General features: G+C 39.7%; 1 protein-coding gene across 1 annotated transcript in view; it reads right to left on the bottom strand.

Moving 5' to 3' along the window:
* The window catches only part of LOC126248845 (transcription elongation factor SPT6), a 181,317-nt gene that overhangs the window by 140,026 nt on the left and 21,664 nt on the right, over positions 1 to 19,627 (bottom strand). Inside the window, exon 5 of the mRNA XM_049950270.1 lies at positions 13,107 to 13,270. Within this exon, the coding sequence (XP_049806227.1) occupies positions 13,107 to 13,270 (164 nt within the window). The remainder of the gene's footprint in view (positions 1 to 13,106; positions 13,271 to 19,627) is intronic.

Below are 19,627 nucleotides of genomic sequence, written 5' to 3'. Positions count from 1 at the left end.
AAAGAGGAAGAAGAAAAAATCCAATGGAAATTCAGTGAAATGAAAATTTCTTAAGCTTCTCAATAAAACATGTGAATCTACACTGGTCAATAACTGCTGGCCAGTCTCACTCTTGTCCCATTATCCAAAATTTTTGAGAACATAATGTAATATAAGGTTACTGGTTGGTTGGGGATTTAGAAGTAAACAGTAAGGTGGTTAGTCTCTTGGTCAGCAGTTCATTGACCCCCCCTCCCCCAAAACTTGACTGATTTATGAAATTATGTAGGAGTGATACAATTGTGCCACTGAAAGCAATATGATGCCACAGCTGAGAAATAATTTAAGGAGAAGTGAAAGTATATGGGTTGGTCTGCTTTTATCTCAGAACAAACAAGGGCTCTCCCAGGAATAATCCGATGAAAGTAGTGTCACAAACCTTATGCATGTCAAAAAAGACCGTCACTAACATGTTGGCATTCAGAAAAAGCTTCTCACATGGCTTCTGCCAGCCCACCCACAACCTGGTCAGTTGTGGATCATCCCTCACAGAAAATGCACTGATAGGGGGCCAAAAGGTCCTGTGATTCAAGGAAACAGTATAATTGCAAGACTGCTGTCCTTTCAAGCACTTTGCAGAGCATGTTGGTGAGGCTAATAAGTGACAGCTGTCATATATCTTGTGTCTTTGAGAGGTTTAAGATTGGGATGATGATACTATCTCACATTTGTGAATGGAAAACACCTTTTAACCACACTCTTTGCTAATGCAAGGCACATATCAATAATGTTGAACAATAAAATCGCATTAGCTGTCAAATTCATGAATAGCAGCACAAAGGAACAATGATTTTCCCATGTCAGCAACCTTCATCACGCATACACAACAGGAACCTGGACACATGGAGTCTGGACTTAGCATTAGTAATCACAAAGATGTCTAATTGATTTATAGCCACTTCCCAACAAATCCACTACTTAAGTTATCAATTTTTGGTCACACATTTCATCCCATTCAGTACAATGTTCAAGTGCCTAAACCAGAGGACCCTTATTCTCCCACATTTTTGGAATAAGTTTTATAAGCTCATTTGCTGTTTTTCTGATGTTCCATATTGATCTCTCACATTTTGACATTGCACACTGCTCCCTCTTGGAACATGTATTCTGTACAATTCCTCTTAAGTTAGATGTCATGTGCTACATTAATTTAGAAAGACATATGGACATGAAATAATGCTTGTACTGACAGGCCTTTTGCATAATATCACTAAAGGATCCCATATTAAGCTGTTGAGTTTTAACACTGTGTAATTCATATTACTTAACCCTGGTAAGTTTTTTCCCCTTCTATTCTAGTTGATGTAGCTTCCCAATAATGTACTGGGAACCTTTTCTTAATCATCTGTTCCTCAGTCCCTGTATGTTGGGACATATGATGTACTTAATTATACATTGTACTCAGAATTTGGCACATTAATTATGTTTCAAGAGATTTTTGTCACAGGTTACATTCTTTACATTATGATCATGCAATCCCTATTAAACAGGAAGTACATTGTGATGTGCTTCTAAAGGGTGGTGCAGATAATAGCAGCCCGTGTAAATATAAGGGAAATGCAGTGAAATTAAGAAACAAAGAGCTGAACTGGAATTACCATTTATCGTGAAAAATACATTCATAGACAATGCTGAAAGTGACCCCCCGGAACATCAATACATGTGCATTTCTAAGCACATTCAGATACACCCGGCGTAAATTTCAGATATCGATGGCAGCCACTTCACAGCTGATGATCTCTTTCAGTTCCTGTATTGTATGCAGATTTGTTTCATATACCTTGTTCCTCAAGTGTCCCCACATGAAAAAAATCAAATGTTGTCAGATCCAGAGAACACGGTAGCCATAAATGTTTGCTGACAATTCATTCCTCAGTGTAGACATCACAGACTCGTTCCAGGGATACATGTGGCATGTTGCCCCATCTTGCTGGAAAAAGCAGTACTGTCTTTTTTAATCAGTGAGTTGAACACAAAGCATATCAGAATCACCATATATGCAACTGTGTTGAGGGTTGTGTAAAAAAATGTCAGTCCATTGATGCGCATTCCTGTTGCACCACACCAAATGTCGATATTTTTCATCACACAGTTGCTGCTGACACACAATGTTAGGGGTCTCCGTAGCCCTGTACATCACATTCTGTGAATTCACATGACAAGAAAGATGAAACCATTCTTCATCACACATAATATAATGGAAAGGGTCTAACAAACCATTGCTGATATTGTGAAAAAGCCACATGCAGTAATCTACAAATGTCTGTCATCCTCCAGTAATTGCTGCACAACTGTCTCACAGTACGGCTTCAAATTATGACTTTTCAATATCCTTTGGCAACTCCTCCTGCTTACATGCACCTGTTGGACCAATTTACATGCAGACTTCTTTGGTCTCTGAATAATTCTTCTGCAAATGTCTGCATTAACTTCTGATGTGCAAACTGAAGGACTTCTTTGTTGTTTTACATTTTGCACAGATCTATAGATGCACCAACTGTGTCAGACTCTGCATTGCTCTTTTTGCTGGTAGTTCTCTATCCAGATACTTGACCCCAATAATTTTGTGAGTTGCCTTAACTGAATCTGTTTTCACATATGCTTCCACAATTTCAATTCTTTCTTCTACCAAGAAAGTAATTTTGCAGACCGCAAAGAGAAACTAACTTTACTGAGGAAATAAACTGAAATTCTGACAGAAGAATGCTGACAATCAATTACTGCATAAAACTGTCCTTTGTTGTAGCTTTTACTCTATTTCAGAAGTCTAAATATTGCATTCACATTCAAAGGGGAGGCAGGTTACTTTTAACTGCATCACCCTGTACATTAATCATTAATTCTATTTTTTAAAAAATCCATTTATTTATTTATTTATTTGATAACCGATGCTTGTGATTTTTTTTTTTACAAATATTTCTTATGACTGTACTGTAATTCTTGTAATTGTGGTTGTTTCTTATCTTAAAATTATCTATGTGTGTCATGATTTATACTGACTGAACATCTTTGTGATGTTATCTTTGAGGTTAAAATTACCTTGGCTACTCATGCTAGGTTCAGACTACACATGTCCAGTTTCCTATTGTGTGGGGCTGACAGAGGTTGTTGATGTGGGAAAGTTACTATTCTTCTGTATTACTATTCATGAATCTGACAGCTAATGAGACTTAACGGTTCAAGATGATTGGCATGCATTTTGCATGAGCTCATTTATGCAATCCCAAACAATCAGTCCTTCCTTCTCATCCCTTCCAGCAAGCCTCTCCTGAACCATGGTTCTGGGTGACTTTCCTGAAATTTACCCCTTTTCCTAGACCTCTCCAGGCCTTTTCCTTCACCCCTCTTCCTTACCCTTCAACCCTTCTGCCTGAAGGAGCCACTGGCTCTGAAAGCTTGTCTAATTATAACTTTCTTTTGTGGTTGTGTGTTCTGCCACTGTTTGGTGAGTGGATTTTTTTTATCTATGCAATGGAATTATTTTGTCAAATATTATTTGTTTTTGTTGTTATATTCTGAATTTAGTGTCTTTATGACACTTTGTAAATTGCGGTTTTGGTATAATTTCTATTTTCTTAACATTGATTTAGATTCCCGACTATGATCATTGACCAAAACTGGTAGCAAATTAAGAAATTGTTTTAATGCAGCCAAATGTCATCAGCTTCCAGATAAAGCTTCATTTCATCGTGTTTCAGGTTGTCATGAGTGAAGCATAATGAAAACAGTTCTAAAAAAGGCCTAGTGTATGGGATTGTTTATTCAGACCCAAATCAGGCACACAGGTTCAAAGGAACTTCCAAACATGGCACAGGAAGCAACTATCCTCATCGACATTGATACACCGGTGCTACAGGAATTATGTGCACACAGGAAGCAGGGCACATTGTGCTCAGATCGTGTGCGACATTCTAGACCAGGTGTTTCCAGTTCGCTGGATTGGTAGGTGTGGTCCAATTCCCTGCCCTCCTAGTTTGCATGATACTACACCAATGGAATTCTTTCTTTAGGGGTATGTCACGGTCAGAGCCTACCAAATGCCTACCAACTACTCCAGCGATTTTAAGAACCAAATTGTTGCTGCTACTGCCACGGTTAATATGGATATGTTGCGCCAAGTGTGGATGGAGCTTGAACACAGACTGGATGTTGTGCATCACCAAAAGTGCACATGTTGAAATTGAGAGAATGGCATAAAAGCTGTGTGAGGTAGTATCACAAAAGCCAAACATGGTGTGAATATCTTATACAACACATTTAAGTTGAACCATAACTTTTGAGACACATCCTGCCTTTCAAATGGATGCCACAATCAGTCATTGTTTCAAATGTAAATTATCAAGCCGAGAAGAGAATCATCAGCAGTGAATACAGTAAATGGTATTTTTGTTAAAGTCTTCACATGTTTTACCAAGAACTGTCTAGCTTTAAACTTTGAAAATAAATAAAGATAGCTCATGCAATTCCTTAACATAAAAATGCTGAACACATTAATGTAGTGTACCAACAAAAATAATAAATCTGGTAGATTATACTAAGTTTTTGGATGTGCATACTGATGAAAACTTAAACTGTAAAAACCACAAACTTGATGTTTATTGCATGGCTTTCAATGGTGGAATACACAAATGGCCACACGAAAACTGTCTGCACTGAAGATGTCCAGTAACCATCTGCAGAATATGTTTTACAGCATACAGAGTGTAGTCAACAAAAGAAAATTACAAGGAAAAAAGTGTAGTCACAAATTTTTATACAGTGGTAGGAGGGAGTTTCATGAACAACATACTAAAAATTCCCAATGATTGGGTGAGTCTAGAGGGGTGCTATTTACAGGTAACTTTTTTACATTTTCCTTGAATAACAAAAACTGCGGCTTCTAGAGAAAATGTTTTACAGTACAAAATTAAACTACACTAAATTTTCTACAAAAAAGGTACTATCCACTTTTTTTTTCTCTGAGACTAATCATTTTACATTGGATGAGATGGAAAAACCACAGATTATTAAAAATAGTCTTTTGATGATATAAACTTAATTTTTACTGTTAAATGAAGTGGATTACGAACAAATATTAACCGTGTGTAATGCATCTAAGTACAATAGAGCCATACTAAGAGAGAAATTGTGTTTTGGAGTTAGAACAGGGTGGAGAGTAGAAGCGCGAAGGAAGATTGGTCAATGGATTGTAGTCATGCAATCCTCTCCTTCAGAGGTCCACAGGATGAGTTAACATCACATGGAATACAGATATGAATTACCAGCAGTGCTAGCACCAGAAACACACATGGACAGAATCTACATAAATCTCTGGACATTGTTCTAAACTGCTAGAGGGGAAACTTATTCTTTATCATTCCATAAAAAAGCTGTAGCGTTCTTCTGTGAAAAGCAACATTCCCCACCACAAGTGCGGCTCGCTGTCAGTTTACAGACAGACTATACTTCCCCAGCATTTTCTGTCCAGTTCTCTTATGTAAGCAGACAAAATAACTTCACTGAACTCATGTTTATATAGTGGAATTATTTTCATTTTATTAAATGAGTACTTATTTGCAGTTGTTATGTGAGCTTTTATGTAAAATATGTTCCTACAAACAACAGCTGAGAAGTGTACAATTTGTAATATGATGTTGTCAGTGATCTTTCTAGTGTTGGCAGGAAAGGAACTGAAAAGGTAAATATGGCAACTTCCTGATGTCTATCGTTGACAGCATATTGTCAAGCTGTGTAACTGTGTTGTAAGTCACTTGATGGTGAGTTAATGAGTGACCAGAAAGTTACTGCACGTCTCTCAACATTAATTGTGTTACTGGTAGACTGCATAAATCTCCTCCAGTCAGAAATGACACATCTTGTAGGGTGGACTGCAGTGACTAGAGCCACTTACTGCACTTCCAAAGCATATCTTCCACAATTCATGTGAATGTCTGATGCAATGAGATTGATCATGTTCATATCTAGAACAGTAATTTGCTGTAATGCAATGTTCGATGTACACTGAAATGTCTGGACTGTAACGACACCTAGGTGACCTGCTTCCATTACAGAGGAACCTGTTCAGATGTTGGGAAGGCTGATGCTGGCATGATGGATTTGATATCCCTTATACCATGAGAAGTATTCCAGCGAATGATGGTGGAGATAATGAAATCAACATTGTTGAATATGTATCGACACCACATTACACTTGGGATATGCTCTTCAGTGTGGTATACAGGTGCCAAGTCCAGCTCTTGACTTACCGAATAACTAAAAATAAATACTCATTTCATAAACTGAAAATAACTACACTATATAAAGCTCAGTGAAGTTATTTTGACTATCCACATAATACAGCTGGAAAGGAAATGCTGAGGAGGTATAGTTTGTCTGTAAACTGAAAAGTAGCAGCACTCATGGAGGAGGAAATTACCTGATGCAGAAGGATGTCAGAGCTACTGTACGAGATGAATAAGAACAATGTGCAGAGATTTACAAAGATTCTGTCCACATGTGTTTTTTGCATTAGTATTATTAGTAACTCATATCTGTTTGCCATGTAGTATCGATGTACTTTGTGGAAAATAAACACCCTCCTCCATGACCCCTCCCACCCCATCCCCGGCATGTCTGTTCACTGTTGCTAGTTCTTCATCAGGTCACTGCAGAGGCTCAGTATAGCTTTGTGGAACAGCCTATGGTTGCTTCTTGATATTAGTGGATAAATAGAGTGGGGAATCATCTGCTTACTCCTCAGTTTGTGGCACTATAAAAGAGGGAATTGCATGACCACAATCTGGTCACCTGTCTTGCAACACAATTTATCCCTACTAAAGCTCACATGATACACACATTTAATATTTGTTCTTAACCCACTTCATTTAACAGTAAACAGTAATTTTATACCATTAAAACACCATTTTTAATAGCCTGTGATTTTTCCATCCCCTGCAACACGGTAACTGTTAGGATCTTTTTTGTAGGAAATTCAATGCAGTTTAGTCTTTTACTGGAAAACATTTTTGTTAGAGGCTACGTTGTTTGAGTTATTCAAGAAAAACAATTTAGATCCTCCCACACAGTACTTCTTTCCCTAAACTCCAATCTCAAAACTTACTCTCCATCATATCTTCTCATACCATTATGTTCCTATATTTAACCTATCATTGCTTGGACCACTCCCATATACTTCCTCTATTGGCATCTTTTTCGAATTTTATATTGTTTGTTTATTTGTTCTCCCTCAGTATTAGCCCCCTGTCTCCTCTTCGAACTTGTTTTTCACATACATCTCTCTCTCTCTCTCTCTCTCTCTCTCTCTCTCTCTCTCTCTCTCCTATACCAAATAGCTCTTTTTCTCATACTTTACTTCTCACTCCACTCATTTCTATCATCTCTGAATTCAACCATAAACATTTCATACTGCTTTACTACCTTTGACCTCCCACTCTTGACACCTTCCTCTTATATTTTTCCTCCCCTTCCGCTCATAAATATTTGCCTCTCTTAGTCTGGATTTTCACAATCTTTCCATTCCACACTACACATAACGAAGTATGAACTGAAAGTCATAATGTTTAATGACTAAATATTGTCTCATGAGATTATTTAGTTGCACACAGAAACAAATGTAGATTAAAAAGACCAATAAATGACCATCACACTAATAGAAATGTACTATAGATTCTTCAGGAAACAATGTGAAATGGGAGTGAATGAGAATGTGATCAAATAATTACAACTCACAATAATTATTTAATGAAAAGGACAGTTACAATTCACCATACAGCGAAGATACTGAGTTGCAGAAACGCACAACAAAAGACTGCTGGAAAGTTAGCTTTCAGCCAACAAGGCCTTTGTCAAAAATAGACGACATACACACATGCACACGCTCACACAACAGCAACTCACATACACATGACCACAGTTTCTAGCAGCTGAAGCCAGACTGCGAGCAGCAGGGCATTATGGGAGAGGCAACCGGGTGGGGATAAAGAGGAGGCTGAAGCAGGGAGGGGGAAGATAGCAGGCTAGGGGTGGGGGATGGTAAAGTGCTGTTGGGAGCGTGCGGGAATGACAACCTCTTATCATGCCCTGAAATTAGAAATGTCCTACACACTATCCTTCCCACTCCTCCCACAGTGGTGTTCCTCCGCCCACCGAATGTGCACAATATCCTCGTGCATCCCTACACAACCCTTACTCCCAACCCCTTGCTTGATGGCTCATATCCCTGTAATAGACCTAGGTGCAAGACCTGTCCCCAGCATCCTCCCATCACCACCTCCTCCAGTCCTGTCACAAACATCACCTATCCCATAAAAGGCAAGGCTACCTGTGAAACCAGTCATGTGATCTAAATGCTAAGCTGCAACTGCTGAGCTGCACTGTACGTAGGCTTGGCAACCAACAAGCTGTCCATCCGCATGAATGGCCACTGAAAACTGTGGCCACAAAACAACTGGGCCACTCTGTCACTGAGCACACTGCCCAACAAGATGTCCTTCATTTCAATGGCTGTTTCACAGCCTGTGCCATCTGGATCTTCCCAGCAACACCAGCTTTTCTGAATTGTGCAGGTGGGGACTTTCCCTGCAATATATTATATGTTCCTGAAGCCCTCCTGGCATCAACCTTCATACCCATCTAGAACCCCTCCCTGTTCCCATTCCAGCACTGCACAGCCCTCTCTTCCACCAACACATCTGTTTTTTGTTTTACTTCTCTCCTTTCCCCCTAACCACACCTCCCCCTCTCTCCCCCACCTCTCCCCTGCCCCTAGCTGCACCACTCTCCACCTCGTCCCTGCTTGCTCTCAACAGCACTTCCCCATGCCCCACCCCTACCCTGCCACCCCTCCCCGCCTCAGCCTCCTCCTTACCCCCACCCAGTTGGCTCTCCCGTAATGCTCTGTTGCACGTAGTCTGGCTACAGCTGCCAGAAACTGTGGTCGTGTGTGTGAATTGCGTTTGCGTCAGTGTGCGCTGTAACACAGCAAGTTATAACGAGATGACATTTGTTGCAGTAAGGCACGCAGCCGTTTGGTACGATGGCTGCAGGAGCGCTATGTTTTCTTTGTCGCTTTACTCACAGTGCAGCTGACCCTGCCTGCCATGACAACTGCATAGTGCAGGGCTTAACAACAGCCCGGTTTTGAGCGCGAGTACTCGCGTCTGCTCAGGCACGTGCTCGCGAGCAGGTGCAAGGTCGTGGAGTAGGGAGGGAGGGGAGGGAGGGGAAATGCGCGCGCACGTTTGAATATGATCTCGCGTTCGTAGCAGATTTAACTAGCCATCTGAATGCTTTGAACATTTTACTACAAGGTAAAGATCTGCTAATTACTCATTTCATAGATCGAATACGAGCTTTTAAAATGAAATTGACACTTTGGGTGAGTCAGGTGGAAACAGGAAACCTAGCTCATTTTCCTAAATTATCATCCATGCAAGATGTCACAAAGACTGTGAATGTTACTCACATAGTTTAGTTAATCAGCGCTTTCAAGATCTGACAGCACTAGACAGTGATTTTGATCTGTTCTTTCCATATTCAGCGAATATTGAAGAGATTCGTCCTGAGCTGCAGCAAGAAATTATTGACCTGCAGTGTGACAGAGAATACATAGACAACTTTCAGAACAAGAAAAACATTTTGGAATTCTACAGACACTTCCCTCAAGATAGATTTCCTCGTTTGCACAAACTGGCGGCGACAATAATATCAATGTTCGGTTCCACGTATGTTTGTGAACAACTGTTCTCTGCAATGAAATGTAACAAGACGCGCCTGAGAAACGCATTGTCTGATCGAAATTTAAACTGCACGCTGCGCCTAAAATGCACAAGAACAATTACTCCGAACATAGGCGCAATTGTAAAGGGCAAAAAGTACAAGATAACCGAGAATCCCACACTTCAGTGACACCTTTTATTGTGTAACAGTTCACAAATTAATGCAAAGCTAATAAAATTATGTGGCATGTGTACATTCTCCTTTATTTGTTTCATTTGTCGCAGTAATAATTCGTGAGTGATATCCCTGCAGGTGGCCGCGGATTTACATTGACTGGCGGCAGCTGTTGTGTGCCCCACATCACTCTCCCCACTCTCCGCTCTGGTCCGGTAGTGGGGGTAGCGTGCTCGCGCTGCTCCGTGCTCGCGCCTTGCTGCTCACAGCTTGCTCCACGAGCATGTATGTTGTGAAGCCCTGGCATAGTGTAACAGTCAGTTGATCCGAAGATTCATACCCTCTACGAATCTAAATAATCCATATTAGTTATTATCAGATTTTGTTCAAATTTGGTACACAGCCTTTTGTTATTAATGGAAAGATGCTGTCAAGATTTCCGGAGATAGAGAAAATTTCCTAAAAGCCCTAAAACCAATGCTTGATTTTTAAAACCAAGTCAGGAATAAATACAGATTGACTTTCATTATCATTTGAAGCCATTACAAATTTATCAGTGCACAAAATCAATTAATTAGAATTTTCTATTCAAAACTGTCATCACTGTGCATTACGAAATACAAAAATTGGTCAAAATTATGATTTGATTATATTTTGTTGTGTGAGTGTGTAAGAATGATTGAGAGTGTGTATGGGGACATATGTTAAAACTTAATATGTCGTTTTTAATAAAACCTTGCACAAATAGACCGTGGGAAAGTTATGGTGCAACCATGGTCCAGATTACTTATGTCAGTGTGAGCTTGCTTTTGTATAAAAGCAGCCAGAATAAAAGTTAGAGGCAGAATAAGGTTATTTATCAATTTGAAGAATAATTCGTACTTCGCTTATTTTCATTAAACAGTATACTAGAAATTGAAGGTTTAATGATGTTAATTACTATCAGATTATTGAATGGATAAGGCAAGTTTTGCCATGAGAATGATCTGGAAGAAACATTCTGATTGGTCATTTATATCAACAGCCAATCAGAATTAAACTGTTCCCATGCGAATACAGTGGAGTGGGCAGTGAGAAGAATAGTTCAAGAAAGTCGCTTGCTAACCAGCCTACGGATAACACCATGTTAGATAGCTCCACAAAAATACTCCGAAAATTGAAGAAATAGTGAGTTAATTGCAATTCGAATACATTGTGACTGAAGCTACTGGAGTTACAAACAATTTAAGAAAGTTTGGTGTTTCTAAATTAAATAGTTTGAGAGTTATGAGCACGTGAACTTTCTGGCCGTAGTAACAATTCCGTGTGGCATGTTTCGTGCTCTGTACGGAATACTTTGGCAAGCACTTCTTTCGAAGAAGACCACTGAAATGACTGAATGTTTAACTCGTGAATAGTTGTGGGTCGGTACCTGGTAGAACATGAAAATTAGTCGGGTCGGGCTTGCAAAAATTCGGGCTGCTTTTTGAGTGAAACTATGTTGTACAGACAGTGAACTTTGAATGATAGAACATTACCATATTAAATATGGACTTGATAGCCATTTCATGTGTTTCCATATGAATAAAAAGCAGATTCAATCTAATTTTAAATGCTATCTGCAAGTAGACTGCATCCTCCACAATGCCTGATTTTTAAAAAAATGAACTTTCAGGAACTGACTTTCAACTCGAGTTACACGGCCTCTGTGTGGTAGGTATTAGGCAGTGGTTTCATCAACACTACTTTACACTGCCTAGCACGTATCTGCTACTACAGAGTGAAGGGACATAGGAAAGAAGCATATCGAGGTAGGTGGACTTTCGATAAGTGGAAGAGAATGCAGACGACTGTCCCCGACCCGCGACAGCGCGTGTGTGTATGTTATCTATTGTTGACAAAGACCTCGTTGACTGAAAGCTAACTTTCTGACAGTCTTTTTGTTGTGCCTTTCTACGACTCATCATCTCTGCTATACGGTGAGTAGCAACTATCCTTTTCATTATATTGTTACATTCCATCCTGGATTTTCCATTACCAGAAGAATTAATTGATAGCCACAACAGCAGAAACCCATCTAAATCAGCCAAAACACAATTCTAAGTAACAATGACTGTGTAGAAGCAACATAATTAATGTGCAGTCAATGCACTGATGAAATAAACATTACTACCAAAACAGCATATACACTTAAATACTTTTAAAGAAAACTATAGTTGGAGTCACGTATGATGGCGGTCGAGTTTAGGCTTGTTCTGTGGACCTACATAATGTATGCTCTGACAGCCAATGAGTGTTCAGTATGAGATATTCACTCTGCAGCGGAGTGTGCACTGGTATGAAACTTCCTGGCAGATTAAAACTGTGTGCCGGACCGAGACTCGAACTCGGGACCTTTGGTTCGGAGGAGAGCTTCTGTAAAGTTTGGAAGGTAGGAGACGAGGTACTGGCGGAAGTAAAGCTGTGAGGACGGGGCGTGAGTCATGCTTGGGTAGCTCAGTTGGTAGAGCACTTGCCCGCGAATGGCAAAGGTCCCGAGTTCGAGTCTCGGTCCGGCACACAGTTTTAATTTGCCAAGAAGTTTCAGTGTTCAGTATGTTCTGCCGCAAGCATTAAATGTGATTGTAGAGAGTTGTTTGGTGAATTTCGATTCAATTTGTTGTGAGTTGTCACTGCTGATTATGGTGGTAATTGTTAAATTCTGCATAAGTAAGTGAGAGACATAATTTACAAGATATACTCTTTCCTCAAGCAGAAAGCACGCGCATGTGTGTACTGCAACTGTCACTTGTAATTGTTAACAATGCAATCCCTGTCCGTACCTCAACATGCACGAACCGCCATCGTTTGTGGATGAGACTGTAACAAGTTAGGAGTCATATTTAAACATTACATAAAATATTGTTGATCTGAATGATATATGTACCCACACTTGAACAGTGTTCCAAGTAAGATTGCTTTTTCCAGAGGAAATGGCCAACCAAAGTATTAACAATATGCCAATGCAGAAAAGGAAAACTTATATTTTAGTCACTAGCACAGCCAAAGAGGGCTTAAACATCTCTCTCTCTCTCTCTCTTTTAACTGAACCTCTAATATAGCCAGGTAAACAGTTTAAAATGTTAACAAAACATTCAAGCATAATCATTGTACTTATTTTACTCCAATATAATGAAACAAGTCAAGCTGATACTCACGCATCACTAAATATTGGTTTTCGACGTTTTCTTTTGTCAGCAATTGGACGACCATCATCATCTACAATGAAATCATCCTCATCTGAATAGTCACCCTCTTCATCTTCTTCCTCATCAACACGCTCTGTTTCAACCCTTCCTCTTTCTGACGCTCTCTCCTCTTCCTTGTAATAGGAGAACAACATAGAAAGTTAGTGTACAGTTCAGAGCAGACAATATGATTCATTGCTATCTTTAACTTACCCACGATATCCAGTTTTGTGTCCCAGAGAAATGCGTTAAGTGAAAGCTCTTGGTGATAATGTTATTTCTACCTGTTTCTGTTTGAGATAAATACCACAATTTGGTGCTGACACTTTTATAATGTGTCATATCACTACAGCTGAGAAACATATACTTTCTAAAGATATAATATTTTGTGAGTGCTGAAACATCACCAACACCATCAACATCTAAAAATCTACATATAAATGGGTTCCCCTTGCATTTATATTACTTTTAAAAGATTTACGTGAAATGAGGACAAGACATTCAAATGATCGATGAATACCACATAGCAGTGGGCTCTTACAGAAAGGTTAGCAGCCCTAGGAGAACAAATACAACCACATGGTTCTTATCAACGCTACTATTGTCCATTTTTTAAGTTCTGGTCTAGGATTACATTTCAACTGGTACTTTAAGAAATGCATGATTTTTAGATTATGGAATATGCTGTGGCATGTGCCTACCAGTATCTCCAATATTTAATAGTGCTTTAATAAGAAATGAGAGTCCCAAGAATACTATGGAAAAACATGAAATATCCATAATTATTAGTCCCGAAGGGCCTTGTCTGTAAAGCTACTAGAATAATTAAAAAGTACTCTCACTGCTGTAGTGAAGATGAGCACACCAAGCCATTTTCCACATTATAAATGGAGGAAACACCTTTGGGTGTTAAATTAATGGTTTTCCATTAGTTCAACAACTGGTTAACAAAACCATTCAACAAATGAGCAAAAATTTTTGTGTAACGTGATTTGGACCATTATCATCTAAGAAAAAAATGTTGAAGTAATGAAACACGAGGGTGCTACTAAAATTTTAGTAGCATCTGCAAATATGCTTCCTATCTAACTCCAACAGAAAACTGATTTTGTTAACAAATCTGGTCACTGAAAATTGGAAAATTGCTGCTTAACCTGACACTTTCAGAAATACTTTAATTTCAACCACAAATGTAGCATAATATTGATTTGAAATGACTAAAAAATAAAAATAAGATCATCTTCATTCAACAAAATTTTTTTACAAGACTGTAGTATGTCCGCAGTAACTACACTGGCAGAAAAAAATCACAACACCAAAAATTAATTAATATAGCGTAATGAAATTTTGGTAATTTTTGTCTTAACATATTTAAGTGAGTCCACCGGTTAATATAGGTGTGAGATTAGCCATCGAAAATTTGAAATGCTGGTATATTAATCACCGGTGTAACAGCTATTGGTCAATATAGGGATGGTTAATGCTGTTTGTGGATGATGCTGGAGTTGTCATCCACTACTGTCCCATAAGTGCCCGATCTGGTGACTGCGCAGGCCAAGGCAACATTTCAACACACTGTAGAGCATGCTGGGTTACAACAGCGGTGAGTGGGTGAGCGTTATCCAGTTGTAAAACACCCTTGAATTCTGTGCATAAATGGCAGAACAACAGATCAAATCACCAGATTGACACACAAATTTGCAGTCAGAGTAGGTGGGGGAGGAGGAGATTAGTGTTTAATGTCCTGCCAACAACGAGGTCATTAGAGACTGAGCACAACCTCAGATCACGGAAGGATGGATAAGGAAAGTGGCTCTGCCCTTTTGAAGGAACCATCCCTACATTTGGCTTTAGTGATTTAGGGAAATCACAGAAAACCTAAATCAGGATAGCCAGACACGAGTTTGAACCATCATCCTATTGATGCGAGTCCATTGTGCTGACCACTGCACCTGTTCGGGAAATTCGCAGTCATGGCGCATGGCAAACCAAGAGAGTGCTCCAGCTGTCATACAAAATCACAACTGAGGCCACTACTCCAGGTGTAGGTCCAGTGTGTCTTGCATGCGGACAGGTTGGTTGCAGGCCCTCAACTGGCCTCCTCCTAACCAACACATGCCATCACTAGCATTAAGAAAGAACCAGCTTTCATCACAAAAAACAGCAGACCTCCATCCTGCCCTCCAATGAGCTCTCCCTTCACACCACTAAGGTCACAAATGATGATGGTTTGGGGTCGGTGGAATGCATGCTGCAGAATGTCTGGCTCAGAGCTATCCTTGAAGTAAACAATTTGTAACAGTTTCTTTTGCCACTGAGGTGTCAATGCCGCTCAAATTGCTGCTGCAGAGACAGTATGATGCACCAGAGCCATATGCCGGACAAAACAGTCTTCCATCCCAGTAATGTAATGTGAATGTCCAGAGCTCAGTCTTCCTGCAAATGTACATTCTCGTGATTGCCGCTGCCAGCAATAATGCACAGTGGCTACATTCTAGCCAACAAAGAAGGACCATCCAGCCTCTTGTAGCCCCATTACACTACCTCATTCAAATTTAGTGAGGTGTTGATAATGGAGTCCTTGTCACACTCTTGAAAAACATCAACTCAACCTGTCCAATTTTAAAGGTAACTAACGCTCATGACCATTACAGAATGTATTTAAAGCAGACCTGATTCGGATTCTCATTGCGATGCCGCTAGCACCGCTCTTATGCAACTCGTGTGAAACTTGAATATACATCATATTTCAGATGTAGAAACACACTTACCAACTTTATGTTGCACAACTTCTTGGTGTTGTGATTTTTTTTCAGCAGCTATTTTCCTTCATTTCCGTGACCTTTTTCGTTTTTCAAATTTTTCACCCTAAACATGATTTCTTTCAATCACGTTAATGATTAAAATTGTTTGCAGAACTTTCAGTGCTAAAAACTTATATAAACTAGCAGTATCTCAGAAAAAAATATTTTTTTACATTATTATTAGGAATAACATTACACAGTAACATGCTACAAGTGGTTTTCCGATTACTTATTCTTAAAAGAATGAGATAGAAATAAACATACCATTTCCTCCCTTTCCTTTGGTTCGTGTTTGCAAAAATGAAGGGAAAAAAAGGACAAGAATTAGCAAAACAAAACAAACAAAACCATCACACAAGACAATACTACCAATCTAACACACAAAACAAAGTTACACACAAAACACACAACAAAAAACAGTTAATTACAGCAGCCATTATGTAATTTAATAGGTACTGTATTATTCATAAAAAGGTATTCACAAATAAAGTGACATATAATTACGAGTAAATTAATGGCATATTTATAAGGGTCCAAACATGCTTTTTAACCTAATTACCTACTACTTTTACACTGGAGTACCACTCCCCACTCAGACATCTCAAAATACTATAAATGATTTTTTCCCCAAGAGATAACAGCTTTCAAATGAGATTTTCTTCTTAACTGTTCCCTACTCTTTAGCTCAACTCCCAGATTCAAGTTCTGTTTTTACTGGCCTAGTGAGTTTCATAACAGACTTAATCTTAAATTAACAACATATTTAATCTTAAATTAATTTTGTATTATGTCTGTAAAGCTTCAGTTATTGTAAGTGTATGTCATTGCAAGTTCATATAAATATAATTTCTGGAGAGATTAATAGAGTGTTTGTAAAGGTATGATGGAAATTTGAATGTATAATTACACTCTAGTTATAAATTCATCTACAAAAAAAAAACAAATCACGGAAACAACTAGAACCTGCAGATGACTGGAAGGAATATACACTTTAAGGCTCAAAATCAGGCTTTATAATTTAGGAGTAAAGAAGACCAGTCACCAAACATCAGAAACAAGGAGGCATCAACAGGCACAAGCAAAAGAGGGAAAAAAGCTTGTTGGCACTCAGAACACATCCTTTGCACCCCTACATTGTACCAGGCAGACGTACAATGTCAGCATTGCATTTTTGCAGGTGGACAAGGCTAGGGTGGGGGCTGCATCAGGTGTGGTTAGTAAAGGGAGACAGTGTGGGGAGGCAGGAATAAGGGTTACGGGTAGGTAGTTAGTGGCTAGGAGGGAGGTAGCAGGTTTGCTTGTTGCCAGTAATGTGGGAGGGAGGTGTGCCAGATGCACATGCTAGGCATTTTATGCACAGGTGCCAGAGCCAGTGGGCTGCAGTGCACAATGAAGGTGATGTGGACTGGGAGCGGGAGACAGGATATAGGATGCAGGAATTATTGGGTGGACGGTGTGGGGATAGTGGGTTAATGGAGACTGAGGACAGGAAGGTTATGGGAGTGAAGGATGTGTTGCAAGGAAAGCTCCCATCTGCATAGTTCAGAAAATCTGGCGGTGGAGGTAAGAATCCAGATGGCCTGGGTTGTGAAGCAACCACTGAAATCAAACACATTGTGCTCAGCTGCATGTTGTGCCACTGGGTGGTCAACTTTGTTCTAAGCCACAGTTCGGCAAAGGTCACTCATTCTGATGGACAGTGGGTTAGTTGTCATACAGCCATAAAAAGATGTACAGTGACTGCAGCAGAGTTTGTGTCCAATATGGTTGCCTTCACAGGTCTCTGTCTCTGATGGGGTACGTCAAGCCTGAGACATGACTGGAGTAGAAAATGCTGGGTGGGTGGATAGGGCAAGGGGTTGGGAGTGGGGGTGGTATAGGGATGACCAGAATGTTGTGTAGGCTGGGCGGGCAATGGGATACCACTTTAGGAGAGGTCCACAGATGGCCAGCTGTGTGGGAGCAATTTTTTTGTATGGAAAGGATAACGGCTATTGAAATGGAGGTACTGTTGGTGGTTAGTGTGGATGGAGTCATCAAAGAGATAGAGGTCAACACTAAGAAAGGTGAAACTTTGGGTTGAGGAGGACCAAGCAAGCAGATGGGAGTGAAGTAGTTGAAGTTGAGGAGGAATGAAGACAGAGTTTTTTTACCCTAATTCAGATTGTGAAGATGGATTTGTCAAAGACCTTCTCTTCTGATCCCTGCAATGAAAACACTTCTTTGCTCTCTTCAGCCAAAGCCAGCCTAACCCCAACATTGTATCCCCCCCCCCTCCCACCACCAACCTAACCACCTCCAGATCACCTCCCAGGAATTCCTTCGCTCCAACTTCGTGTCACCATACTTTCACAGGTACCTTCCTAAGAACACTAATCCTCAGCAGAAGAAAGCACAGTCATACACAACCTCAAAACAGATCCTGACTTAAATCATCCTCCATGTAGACAAAGGAACCCATCACTGCCATAATGAATCACAGTGGCTACCTCACAGAAGGCTTCTGTCAATGGCACGACTCCTCCACCTACAAGCTCTGCCATACTGACCCCACTACATGCTCCCAAAATCCACAAACTCAACAATTCTGGATTTCTCATTGCAGCTGGTTATTGCACTCCTACTCAAAGAATTTCCACTTTTGATGACCATCACCTACAACCAATGGTCCAAAGCCTAGCCTCTTACATAATAGACACTAACCACTTCCTTCACTGACCTTCCTCTCGACTCTCTCTACTCGTCACTGCTGAATCCCTCTCCTTACACATCAACATCCCACATGCACATGGCCTTTCTGCTATCAAACATTACCTCTCCCAATATCCTCCAGACTTCAAACTCTCTATCTCATTCTTCATACACATTGCCAACTATATCCTGACACACAACTACCAGGTGTACCAGTATGAAATGAGTGTTACGATACAAATGTGTCAATAGGGAACATTTGTTGTGAACAAGGCTTAATTTTTTGTTTTTGTTTGGTTGGTATGACATCTGTCAAAGATATTTAGTATACATCAAGTCATGGAACAAACAACATCATATGTTTTCATCGTGTTAACAATGTTGAATTTTGTACCAGAAAGTGATGATTTGCGGAAAGTATTAATTTTTTGTTTTCATTTGAAAAAAAGTGCTGCAGAGTCGCATCGAATTCTTGGTGAGGCATATGGTGATCATGCTCTATCAGAAACAACATGCAAAAGATGGTTTCAATGGTTCAGAAATAGTGATGTTGATGTAAGAAATGAAGAAAATGGAAGACCACCAAAAAAGTTCAAAGATGCCGAATTGCAAGCAATATTGGATGAAGATGATACTTTGCTTCAGAAGCAAATGGCAGCAATGCTAAATGTTACACAACAAACAATTTCTGACCATTTGAAAGCTATGGGAAAGATCCAAAAGTATGGAAAATGGGTGCCACATGAATTGAATGAAAGACAGATGGAAAACCGAAAAACCATTTGTCAAATTTTGCTTCAAAGACATGAAAGAAAATCAATTTTGCATCAAATTGTTACTGGCAACGAAAAATGGATTTATTTTAAGAATAATAAATGGGAAAAATCATGGGTTGATCCAGGACAACCATCAACATCAACTGCAAAACCAGATCGATTCGGCAAGAAGACAATGCTCTGTGTTTGGTGGGATCAGAAAGGTGTGGTGTATCATGAG

Source organism: Schistocerca nitens, chromosome 1 (genome assembly GCF_023898315.1).
Source record: "Schistocerca nitens isolate TAMUIC-IGC-003100 chromosome 1, iqSchNite1.1, whole genome shotgun sequence".
Classification (NCBI taxonomy): Eukaryota; Metazoa; Arthropoda; class Insecta; order Orthoptera; family Acrididae; genus Schistocerca; species Schistocerca nitens.
This window is presented reverse-complemented; position numbering and strand designations above follow the sequence as displayed.